The 13,460-nt window shown below is 42.1% G+C and overlaps 1 protein-coding gene across 1 annotated transcript in view; it reads left to right on the forward strand.

Moving 5' to 3' along the window:
- The window catches only part of dync2h1 (dynein cytoplasmic 2 heavy chain 1), a 268,404-nt gene that overhangs the window by 191,867 nt on the left and 63,077 nt on the right, over positions 1-13,460 (forward strand). The window contains exons 85-88 of the mRNA XM_080771399.1: positions 6,431-6,500; positions 8,784-8,869; positions 11,491-11,566; positions 11,854-12,080. Coding sequence (XP_080627525.1) covers positions 6,431-6,500; positions 8,784-8,869; positions 11,491-11,566; positions 11,854-12,080 — 459 coding nt within the window. The remainder of the gene's footprint in view (positions 1-6,430; positions 6,501-8,783; positions 8,870-11,490; positions 11,567-11,853; positions 12,081-13,460) is intronic.

Here is a 13,460-nt window from a genome sequence, read left to right on the forward strand (position 1 = left end):
AAATCAATCAATCAAAGTCATGCGACAAATACTGTCAACAATGGTCTTGATATGCCATACCATTTGTCTGTAATTGCCTTAAAAATGTGTGGACAGGGCCTATTTCGTAAAAAAAAGGAAAGCATATATCATGAACACAACAACCGATCTTACCCAAATTGGAATTGCATGTTGAGGGGCCTCTATGGAGCAGCTCCGGAAGTGCTTCCATTTATTCCCATTTCACACTCTGAAACGAGTTCAGTGACACCTGGCGCTGTGGCTTAGTTGGTTAAAGCGCCTGTTTAGTAAACAGGAGATCCTGAGTTCAAATCTCAGCAGTGCCTTTTCTCTCCCACCCACACATGGAGATAGTTTTTATCTGAAACCACATTCCTGGTGCTGCATTTCACACTCTGAAACGAGTTGTGTATCACCTGGCGCTGTGGCTTAGTTGGTTAAAGCGCCTGTTTAGTAAACAGGAGATCCTGAGTTCAAATCTCAGCAGTGCCTTTTCTCTCTTGGAGGCGCGGGTTCAAATCCCGCTTCTGACATTTTGATTGATTGAAATATTTATTAACAGTTTGTAGAATTACAGTACATTTCAAGCACAAACTCAATACAGAGACTGTTAACTGTGAGTGGACGACCCAAGTAAGCATTACACTTGTTTACAACAGGGTCCACATTGTTCAATTCATCAAAACATATAGAGACATACAAATAGACACTTCTATGTAGTTAAAGAACAGAACAGGAATTCATCATATATAAGCAAAAAGGGAAAAGATACATATACAGTGAGGGGAAAAAGTGGGGGGGGGGTGGAGTGGTGTTTTTACAGGGGTGCCTGTCTCGTACCTCCAAATGGAAACATGTTCCAGACTCTCGGGCCCCTTTTCCACCGGTTGGGAACCGGTTCAGTTATTTTTGGTTCTTAATCCATGAGCCAGAGCTCTGAAATTGGTTAATTATGAATTGAGTGTGCAAAATCATATATTAAATTGCTACAAATGTTAGTTGCAGAAACCCAATTTAATTTTCACTAAGTTAGGTGCGAATCATCTTGTGAGGTCATGTCAGGATGGCCGAGCGGTCTAAGGCGCCAGACTCAAGGTGACAAACCTTCCAGGTTAAGGGACTTCTGGTCTCCGAATGGAGGCGCGGGTTCAAATCCCGCTTCTGACATTACTTTTATGAATTTCTTCTTGATGAATTGAATACATAGGACCACAATGGAAACAAGTCATCAGGGCTTTTTGTGTTACTGTTATCCTTGTAACGTTACTTGTGTAATTGTACCGCTGTAAAGTCTGCCATTTGTTTGCCAAGTATTATTATATTAAATCAATCAATCAAAGTCATGCGACAAATACTGTCAACAATGGTCTTGATATGCCATACCATTTGTCTGTAATTGCCTTAAAAATGTGTGGACAGGGCCTATTTCGTAAAAAAAAGGAAAGCATATATCATGAACACAACAACCGATCTTACCCAAATTGGAATTGCATGTTGAGGGGCCTCTATGGAGCAGCTCCGGAAGTGCTTCCATTTATTCCCATTTCACACTCTGAAACGAGTTCAGTGACACCTGGCGCTGTGGCTTAGTTGGTTAAAGCGCCTGTTTAGTAAACAGGAGATCCTGAGTTCAAATCTCAGCAGTGCCTTTTCTCTCCCACCCACACATGGAGATAGTTTTTATCTGAAACCACATTCCTGGTGCTGCATTTCACACTCTGAAACGAGTTGTGTATCACCTGGCGCTGTGGCTTAGTTGGTTAAAGCGCCTGTTTAGTAAACAGGAGATCCTGAGTTCAAATCTCAGCAGTGCCTTTTCTCTCTTGGAGGCGCGGGTTCAAATCCCGCTTCTGACATTTTGATTGATTGAAATATTTATTAACAGTTTGTAGAATTACAGTACATTTCAAGCACAAACTCAATACAGAGACTGTTAACTGTGAGTGGACGACCCAAGTAAGCATTACACTTGTTTACAACAGGGTCCACATTGTTCAATTCATCAAAACATATAGAGACATACAAATAGACACTTCTATGTAGTTAAAGAACAGAACAGGAATTCATCATATATAAGCAAAAAGGGAAAAGATACATATACAGTGAGGGGAAAAAGTGTGGGGGGGGGGGGGTGGGGTGGGGTGGTGTTTTTACAGGGGTGCCTGTCTCGTACCTCCAAATGGAAACATGTTCCAGACTCTCGGGCCCCTTTTCCACCGGTTGGGAACCGGTTCAGTTATTTTTGGTTCTTAATCCATGAGCCAGAGCTCTGAAATTGGTTAATTATGAATTGAGTGTGCAAAATCATATATTAAATTGCTACAAATGTTAGTTGCAGAAACCCAATTTAATTTTCACTAAGTTAGGTGCGAATCATCTTGTGAGGTCATGTCAGGATGGCCGAGCGGTCTAAGGCGCCAGACTCAAGGTGACAAACCTTCCAGGTTAAGGGACTTCTGGTCTCCGAATGGAGGCGCGGGTTCAAATCCCGCTTCTGACATTACTTTTATGAATTTCTTCTTGATGAATTGAATACATAGGACCACAATGGAAACAAGTCATCAGGGCTTTTTGTGTTACTGTTATCCTTGTAACGTTACTTGTGTAATTGTACCGCTGTAAAGTCTGCCATTTGTTTGCCAAGTATTATTATATTAAATCAATCAATCAAAGTCATGCGACAAATACTGTCAACAATGGTCTTGATATGCCATACCATTTGTCTGTAATTGCCTTAAAAATGTGTGGACAGGGCCTATTTCGTAAAAAAAAGGAAAGCATATATCATGAACACAACAACCGATCTTACCCAAATTGGAATTGCATGTTGAGGGGCCTCTATGGAGCAGCTCCGGAAGTGCTTCCATTTATTCCCATTTCACACTCTGAAACGAGTTCAGTGACACCTGGCGCTGTGGCTTAGTTGGTTAAAGCGCCTGTTTAGTAAACAGGAGATCCTGAGTTCAAATCTCAGCAGTGCCTTTTCTCTCCCACCCACACATGGAGATAGTTTTTATCTGAAACCACATTCCTGGTGCTGCATTTCACACTCTGAAACGAGTTGTGTATCACCTGGCGCTGTGGCTTAGTTGGTTAAAGCGCCTGTTTAGTAAACAGGAGATCCTGAGTTCAAATCTCAGCAGTGCCTTTTCTCTCTTGGAGGCGCGGGTTCAAATCCCGCTTCTGACATTTTGATTGATTGAAATATTTATTAACAGTTTGTAGAATTACAGTACATTTCAAGCACAAACTCAATACAGAGACTGTTAACTGTGAGTGGACGACCCAAGTAAGCATTACACTTGTTTACAACAGGGTCCACATTGTTCAATTCATCAAAACATATAGAGACATACAAATAGACACTTCTATGTAGTTAAAGAACAGAACAGGAATTCATCATATATAAGCAAAAAGGGAAAAGATACATATACAGTGAGGGGAAAAAGTGTGGGGGGGGGGGGTGGGGTGGGGTGGTGTTTTTACAGGGGTGCCTGTCTCGTACCTCCAAATGGAAACATGTTCCAGACTCTCGGGCCCCTTTTCCACCGGTTGGGAACCGGTTCAGTTATTTTTGGTTCTTAATCCATGAGCCAGAGCTCTGAAATTGGTTAATTATGAATTGAGTGTGCAAAATCATATATTAAATTGCTACAAATGTTAGTTGCAGAAACCCAATTTAATTTTCACTAAGTTAGGTGCGAATCATCTTGTGAGGTCATGTCAGGATGGCCGAGCGGTCTAAGGCGCCAGACTCAAGGTGACAAACCTTCCAGGTTAAGGGACTTCTGGTCTCCGAATGGAGGCGCGGGTTCAAATCCCGCTTCTGACATTACTTTTATGAATTTCTTCCTGATGAATTGAATACATAGGACCACAATGGAAACAAGTCATCAGGGCTTTTTGTGTTACTATTATCCTTTTAACGTTACTTGTGTAATTGTAACGCTGTAAAGTTTGACATTTGTTTGCCAAGTATTATTATATTAAATCAATCAATCAATCAATCAAAGTCAGGCGACAATGACTGTCAACAATGGTCTTGATATGCCATACCATTTGTCTGTAATTGCCTTAAAAATGTGTGGACAGGGCCTATTTCGTGAAAAAAAAGGAAAGCATATATCATGAACGCAACAACCGATCTTACCCAAATTGGAATTGCATGTTGAGGGGCCTCTATGGAGCACAGCTCCGGAAGTGCTTCCATTTATTCCCATTTTACACTCTGAAACGAGTTAGTGACACCTGGCGCTGTGGCTTAGTTGGTAAAGCGCCTGTCTAGTAAACAGGAGATCCTGAGTTCAAATCTCAGCAGTGCCTTTTCTCTCGTACCTCCAAATGGAAACATGTTCCAGACTCTCAGGCCCCTTTTCCACCGGTTGGGAACCGGTTCAGTTATTTTTGGTTCTTAATCCACGAGCCAGAGCTCTGAAATTGGTTAATTATGAATTGAGTGTGCAAAATCATATATTAAATTGCTACAAATGTTAGTTGCAGAAACCCAATTTAATTTTCACTAAGTTAGGTGCGAATCATCTTGTGAGGTCATGTCAGGATGGCCGAGCGGTCTAAGGCGCCAGACTCAAGGTGACAAACCTTCCAGGTTAAGGGACTTCTGGTCTCCGAATGGAGGCGCGGGTTCAAATCCCGCTTCTGACATTACTTTTATGAATTTCTTCTTGATGAATTGAATACATAGGACTACAATGGAAACAAGTCATCGGGGCTTTTTGTGATACTATTATCCTTTTAATGTTACTTGTGTAATTGTACTGCTGTAAAGTTTGCCATTTGTTTGCCAAGTATTATTATATTAAATCAATCAATCAAAGTCAGGCGACAATTACTGTCAACAATGGTCTTGATATGCCATACCATTTGTCTGTAATTGCCTTAAAAATGTGTGGACAGGGCCTATTTAGTAAAAAAAAGAAAAGCATATATCATGAACACAACAACCAATCTTACCCAAATTGGAATTGCATGTTGAGGGGCCTCTATGGAGCACACCTCCGGAAGTGCTTCCATTTATTCCCATTTCACACTCTGAAACGAGTTAGTGACACCTGGCGCTGTGGCTTAGTTGGTAAAGCGCCTGTCTAGTAAACAGGAGATCCTGAGTTCAAATCTCAGCAGTGCCTTTTCTCTCGTACCTCCAAATGGAAACATGTTCCAGACTCTCAGGCTCCTTTTCCACCGGTTGGGAACCGGTTCAGTTATTTTTGGTTCTTAACCCATGAGCCAGAGCTCCGAAATTGATTAATTATGAATTGAGTGTGCAAAACCATATATTAAATTGCTACAAATGTTAGTTGCAGAAACCCAATTTATTTTTCACTAAGTTAGGTAAGAATCATCTTGTTAGATCATGTCAGGATGGCCGAGCGGTCTAAGGCGCCAGACTCAAGGTGACAAACCTTCCAGGTTAAGGGACTTCTGGTCTCCGAATGGAGGCGCGGGTTCAAATCCCGCTTCTGACATTACTTTTATGAATTTCTTCCTGATGAATTGAATACATAGGACCACAATGGAAACAAGTCATCAGGGCTTTTTGTGTTACTGTTATCCTTGTAACGTTACTTGTGTAATTGTACTGCTGTAAAGTTTGCTATTTTTTTGCCAAGTATTATTATATTAAATCAATCAATCAATCAATCAAAGGCATGTGACAATTACTGTCAACAATGGTCTTGACATGCCATACCATTTGTCTGTAATTGCCTTACAAGTTACAAATGTGTGGACAGGGCCTATTTCGTAAAGAAAAGCATCATGAACGCAACAACCAATCTTACCCAAATTAGAATTGCCATAGGGAAGTTACACTAGGAGCCTTTCCATCAAGCCTTTTCAAAAATAGGAAGAGGATTTTTAGAAATTTGATGAACGAAAAGCACATTTTGCCCGTTTCCATCAACTGATAAAATACAATTATTGGGAGATAGTTCATGAAATAAGCAGTAGGGGGCTCTATTTTGCCAATCAAGTGAGACATATATTACCTGTCCACTCCAGAGGCTGGTTTTCAATCAATTGTTCGTCTGTTAATAGTGGCCTATTCATGTTGGATGACATGAATGCAGACATGTTTGAAATTGTTCGGACTTGGTAGACCATTCATTCACCGGTCAGTTTTGTGCCATATTATGCACCCAAGTTTAATACTAATAATGCTGCTTGCTTACAATGCCTACAAGAATGCTCATACATAGTCTATTATATGTAGTCTCTCTCTCTCTCTTTCTCTCTCTACATATATATATCATGGCGCAGAATGGCACACCTTCCAGCTAATCACAGTGTGCAATATGTGCAGATGATTCCGTCCTCAACATGTTGAGACACAATAACATCATTAGTATTGTATGTACTTTTTACCCTGGTTTTCTCTATCCCTCTTCATGTTGTTCCCTCTCTGTCTCTGCAGGCTCCTCCAGGGCTGAAGAAGAATCTGCTGAGAACCTATGAGTCCTGGAGTCCAGAGCAGATCAGTAAAGGTAGGCTCAGTCATGCACATATACAACATTTTGGTTATTTAAAAAAAAAAAATCAAAATTAGCAGATAACTAGAGGGTCGGGCGGAAAAGATATCTACTTCAATATCAAATTCATATACAGAAAACAGGGTTCCAGACTCACTGCATTTTATTCTACATTAGCATCCATTAGCATCCGTTGCTTATGCTGCTGTTTTTACAATAACAAACTATGAATTTAAATGTGTATATACGTATGGCAGTCCATTAGTGTGGTTAATATTCTGCATATGGCTAATGGGCATGCCTTCAGTTTCATGGCCACAGCTGACCTCAGCAAACACTTAGCATTTTAGTTCAGAGCAGTGGTGTAGTGCTCGCTTCACTCAGCACCACACCGTTCTGCCAGTCTTTTGAGTAGGAGCACACCCCCGTATGCATGCTGGTGTGCTTGTGCATTCCTGCGATACTTTGTTCCCAGTTCCCACACTACTGTCATACATGATACTGCTAAGTACCTAATAGCACTGTAGCCTGGCATGCAGATTCGTTGATGGTAGGCTACTTAATGAAGACAATAGCCAGCAGTTAACAGTACTTCACACCACAGCAGATGTGAAACCCAACCCTCTATTCCGTAGGCTATGCGTTGGGGGGGGGGGGGGGGGGGGGGGGGACTGCGCATTAGTCCGACATCCCGTTAGTCAAGGTTCAAGGTTGTACGTTATTGTTTCATCTTGTTTACAGGTACACAAGAGTAAAACTTATCTTTGTTTAATTAGCTTCATTCAGACAATGCAGCGGCATAGATAGCATAACATTCAAAACAACAAAAACACAGAAAGCACAGCAAACACAGGGATCGAATAAAGAGTGCAAAAAAGTCATTGTGTGTATGTGTGTGACAGGAATTAACTCCTGCATGGCAGCGTCTATTTCAGTTATCCTTGGACACCCATACTGTGCCAGAAATCTGGAAAAAATCTATTATAGTTCCAGTCCCATAGAAGCCCTGTCCACAGGAGAACAATGACTATCAGCCAGTAGCATTAACCTCCAATGTGGTCAAATCCCTGGAGAGAATCCTAACTGAGGAGCTCCGAAAGGAAACTGAGCTATCACTAGATCCACAACAATTTGCATATATGCAAGGAATCAGGGAACCTGTGATGCGATTTCCACACTAACACACTGTGTATTGAAGCACTTAGAGGGAACAAAAACATATGCAATACTTCTCTTTGTTGATTTTAGCTCAGCCTTTAATATGATCCATCCAGACATTCTTCTTCGTAAATTATCTGAGATGAAGGTTAATCCAGTTCTGATTAGATGGTATTTCTCCTTTCTATCTAACAGGCCACAACAGGTGAGATTTAATTTGGCGTTCTCTAATAGGCCAGTAAGCAGTACAGGGCCCCCCCAGGGGACAGTTAGTTCCTCCCTTTTATTTACCCTATATACACAAATGACTGTGTCAAACAGGTCACATCCTATAAATATCTAGGAGTACACAAACTACACATTGATTGTGATATAAGATGGCACTCCCATGTTACAAGTATGTGTGCAAAAGTACACCAACGCCTTCATTTTCTACGTAGGCTCAGACTTTTTGGTGTAAGTAGAAACATAATGCTGATCTTCTATAGAGCTAGTATAGAGTCGATTCTTTTTTTTAAATATATGTTTATTGGTAGTAGGTTTCAACAATGTAGTACAGTTTGAACATACAATTTTTTCCTCCCTCACCCCATCCCTCCCCCCACAGTTATCGTCATCATTAAACAATATAAAAAATAATAATAATTGAGTACAGACATACAAAAACAACCATGTATATTTGACATATAATACGAACAGTAGGAAACAAAAATAATAATTTAAGCACAGATAACAAAAACAATATAAATAACAAAAAATAAAACCAAATAAATACAATTATGAGTTGGGTTATTCGAGTTCAAAAGAGTCACAAGTTATGTTGGAAAAGATTGTGTTGAATCGGAACCTTGTCATACACCTACACAGTCCTATCGTTATGAGGAAGCAAAAAACACACATAGTATTGGTTCAATTAGTCTGTCGGAAGTACCCTCAGATTCTCAAAGTAGGTAATGAATGGTTGCCAGCTAGAAAATAACCTTTCTGTTGAACCTCTAATTGTAAACTTGTGTGTGTGTGTGTGTGTGTGTGTGTGTGTGTGTGTGTGTGTGTGTGTGTGTGTGTGTGTGTGTGTGTGTGTGTGTGTGTGTGTGTGTGTGTGCGTGCGTGTGTGTGTGTGTGCACGTGTTGGTTCTATAGGAGGTGTTCTGGCCCGGGCCCAGTCCCTGTTCTCTCTGGCCTGGTTCCACGCTGTCTGTCAGGAGAGACGCAACTATATACCACAGGTGACACACACATACACACACACGCACGCACGCACGCATGCAAGCACACACTCGCACACAGTTGCACACACAAACACATGAATCCCTTGCAATTATGATTACTGCTGGTCATTATTCCCACATAAGCGGAGAGACACTTCACTTGTACAAAAACTGCCCCGTTACTGCTCCAAATGAATGTGCTAACATGATTCACAGAATCCATTTCAGTCAATCACTGGCATAATGGTCTGAACAAATTGCTTTGCAAGAAGACTAGCATCCTCGGATACACATACACGAGTCAGCGGCCTCTTATTTGCACCTGACACTGAGGGATATTACTGGGCAGGGCCTATTATGCCGGCTCTCATAAAAAGAGCCGAAAACTACCCCAGCCAGCAAAATATGACCATCATCAGGGGGAAGTATTTTTGAATAGTTCAAATAGACAATCTACAAGCCCACAACTTGTCGATGTAGATCGGCTAGTGGAACAATTTTAAAATGTTTTCAAAATAGTGTGTGTATTAGGTTGCGCACAGGTGGTGAAAAACAACCATGCTATCTTTGTGCTCAAACCCACCCAGGCACCCAGGCAGGCAGCCAGCCAGCCAGCCACCACACACACATAGCTCCGTAAGGGTAGCCTCGCGTTGCGATACTAATATACCACTTCACTGGGCTAATCCGCCTCGGGGCATACAATACGCATTATGCAATAGGGGCGGGTGAAGTGTGGCTGCGCCAGGCTACCATAAGGGTTGCACCACTCAAAATGAGAGATAAGGGGTAAAGCATGGCGAAAATGTCCTCACATGTTTCAGTTTTAGGAATTTCAATTTTAGGGGTTAATCTGTCCCTGTCACACACACACACACATACTATTGACCACCCACACATTTTCACACTGCCGGAATCGTTGAAATTGCATCAATCATGTACACTCAGCAAGCATACGCACATGGATGAACACACGCACGCACGCACACACACACGCACGCACGCACGCACGCATGCACGCACACACGCACGCACACACACACGCACACACACACACACACACACACACACACACACACACACACACACACACACACACACACACACACACACTCGCTTGGTAAACTCACTCCAATGCATGGATGAACATGCGCAATTATCAAAATGCACTCAATCATCATGCACACACACACACACACACACACACACACACACACACAGACACACAAGCTGACAGTGTGCTCCCATCAGTGCCCACTATGACTATGTCCACACCCACACACAGTCACTGGAGAGTTTACAACTGTGGACAAATCTGTGGACACATCTGTGACTCAAGCACTTCATGCATGAGTCATACTTAAAGCTACTTAACGGCTGATATCTATCTTATTTTCAAGGTCATAAAAGAGCCTTCATTCAGTCAGTCAGCTTCAATATACACATGGAGGAACCACTTCATCACAGGCCATAATGTCTTCCTTTGAAAATTACCACCTATCTTCAACTTTAATGTTTAACTGACAGCCATGAAGTCACCCGAATTAATCCACATGTACTGTACAGTACAGTACAGTACGTATAGTTGCACTGCTCTGCTCAGTTCACACGGGTGTGATTTTGTATATTTGTATTGTGTAATATTCTAGTTTTTGAACCGATCTACAAACTCACTAGTTGTGAGTTTATAGATTAGCTATCTTTGCTATTTGTGATTAAGATAGCCTATATAATAGGGCTTAAATGCAAATGTTAGACTGCTCCTCATTTTGCTAGGGACCCCAAGGAACCTCTCAAGGACCCTTGTGGCCCCCCAGAGCCCACTTTGAGAACCACTGCGACAAACTATACATGAACAATAGTTGCTTGCCATCCAGTATAATCCACTGCTGTCAACAACCCTGTTATTGATAATATCCATGCATGACATAATATACATACAGTGGAAAAGCATGCACTGACTATGAGGGACACACAAATGCTATACATACGGTACAGTGGATTAGCATGCACTGACTATGAGGGACACACGAATGCTATACATACATTGGATTAGCATGCACTGACTATGAGGGACATAAGTGCAAGCCTCAGCTGATTGGAAGATGAAGCGATTTAACCCATTCAGCATTCAGACCTGAGGCCGATTCTTACAAATTGTCTTCCAAGCACAGATTTTCAAAAGATTTGGTATATATCAGCTTTTCTTCATTATCAGTGGTTCAGAAATATTTTAATGTCAAGGACCCCCAACATTATATGTATTTGGCCGTCGACTCCACATCACAAATGATTTTGTTCCAGGGACCCCCTCCAGCTATTCAACAATAGCAGACGTGCTGTGAGCTTGTATATCTGCAATTTTTGAATAGCCAAAGTATAAAATAATGGTTAAAGTAAAATGACACAGATGCTTTCCAGGGGTTAAGACACATGGCACACGAGCGTGCGCATTACTTGTGTATTTGTGTGTGTCCGTACTACATACACACATCTTGCATGACCTTTGAATAAAGGCAATTAGTATACAATTATGCTAATTGCTGCACAGAAAATCATCCATACATCCACTGTACATATTTTTGACGTTGTTCTCTTATGTTTATGGATTTCTTTGTGTGGTCTTTGTCTCTTTCCAGGGCTGGACAAAGTTCTATGAGTTTTCTCTGTCAGATCTGCGTGCTGGATTTGAGATAATAGACAGACTGTTTGAAGGTTTGTAAAACAGCTGCTACACAACATCACCAGTTTAACAAAATTAATTTATTCAACTGTACTTAAGTACATTTTTTGTACTCACATAGTATTTCCAATTTTCTGTACTTTTACTCCACTACAATTATTTGAAAACATTTGTTCCTAGTTAATTTGTAGAATTGTATTATTGTGTGTGTGTGTGTGTGTGTGTGTGTGTGTGTGTGTGCGTGTGTGTGTGTGTGTGTGTGTGTGTGTGTGTGTGTGTGTGTGTGTGTGCGTGTGCGTGTGCGTGCGTTGGTGTCTAGATGGCAAGTCGTTCGAGTGGGAGTTTGTCCATGGCCTGCTTGAGAATGCCATCTACGGGGGTCGCATAGACAACCCCTCGGACCTCCGAATCCTGCGCTCCTACCTGGAGCAGTTCTTCTCCTCGCGCCTCCTCTCCTCCTCCTCCTCGGCGGGACAGAGGAGGACCAGGGGAGGAGCCTACCCTTTCCCCGCCCAGATCAGCCTGCCCAGCTCCTGCTCTATACTGGTAGGGCACGCACGCACGCACGCACGCACGCACGCACGCACGCACGCACGCACGCAAGCACACACACACACACACACACACACACACACACACACACACACACACACACACACTTTGTGCGGTAATATAACAGGCCATTACTTTTCAAGATTCAAATTAAAAAATAGCAAAAGTAGCAGATCACAAGCTCAAAACGCGTCGGTTCGCGGCAAGTTTCGTGCCACATTTCACTCCACATTCGAGTTTGCATATCTACTACATTTACTTTTGTGCGACACTGTATTCGCATCAATTGGGGCACACAAATTAGATTAATGTAGATTAGACACTAGAAAAAGTGCCCCTCGGGGCACAGGGCTCCACCAGGGCAGGTCGGGTTGTAGCCTCCTGGTGGCGCTATAATAAGCCAAAAGGGTGCCATTTCTTCGTAAGGATTGGATTGCAATTGGATGATTTGAGGCATTTTGTTCCAAAAATGTGTTTTGCAAAACTACACCTGTTATGGCGCTATAACAGGCCAATGTGAAAATAATGGGATATATTCCTCAGCCTAGTAGGAACGTCTGTGAAAGATTTCACGTAAATTTCACACTGGGTTCATGATTTGAGGCTTTTTGTTCAAAACGGGCCAATCCTGAAAATTTTGAAAGCCAATGTTAGCCAATCAGGATGGAATATGAAATATCAGACACATCTGTCTTGTGTACATGACTATAGAGCGTCGCAGTCCCGCCCCCTTTCAGAACGACGAGTGGCCCAGGATATGATTCTCCATTCATTTTCTCCATAGGCTTTTCAAAAAGTATTTATTTAAAGACGGTTACGCCGTGGACAAAGCCAACTCGGATCGTGACAAATCATGACAAAGATTTCAATGTTTTGGGCCGATCAAATAATTAGTAAGAAGAAAAACAAAACAAATAGTGTTGTATCCTGCCTTTATTTTCTTCTTCTCACTCTCACCTGCGCATGCGTTGGCGTCTGTCACCGTCGGTGAAAGCTCCGTTGAATGTCTTACCAAAACCCAGCATTTTACTCATTTTAATTCGTTTTTTGAGCTTTATGTTACTGGAATATGACAGCACTGTCTACCCGCTACACATCCATTAGGATGTTTTAATCATCGGACTCTTGGTTAGCCGGTGTTCACTAATAAGAAACTCTGCTGTCAAACAAACACTGCTGCTGACAACGAGATGAGAACGTTGACGACTCAACCAACAACACCCTGAAGCCTACACCACTTCATGCTATTCCAGATCTTCGCAACGGGCTCCTTTCGGAGCCCTTGTGCGTAAGTACAGTTCTGGACCCTCCTCTGAGTATTCACCTTAATCGCTACACCAGATCACCGCATCGGGCTCCATCTGGAGCCCCTGC

The sequence above is a fragment of the Protomyctophum bolini genome, assembly GCF_963924005.1.
Source record: "Protomyctophum bolini genome assembly, chromosome: 9".
Lineage (NCBI taxonomy): Eukaryota > Metazoa > Chordata > Actinopteri > Myctophiformes > Myctophidae > Protomyctophum > Protomyctophum bolini.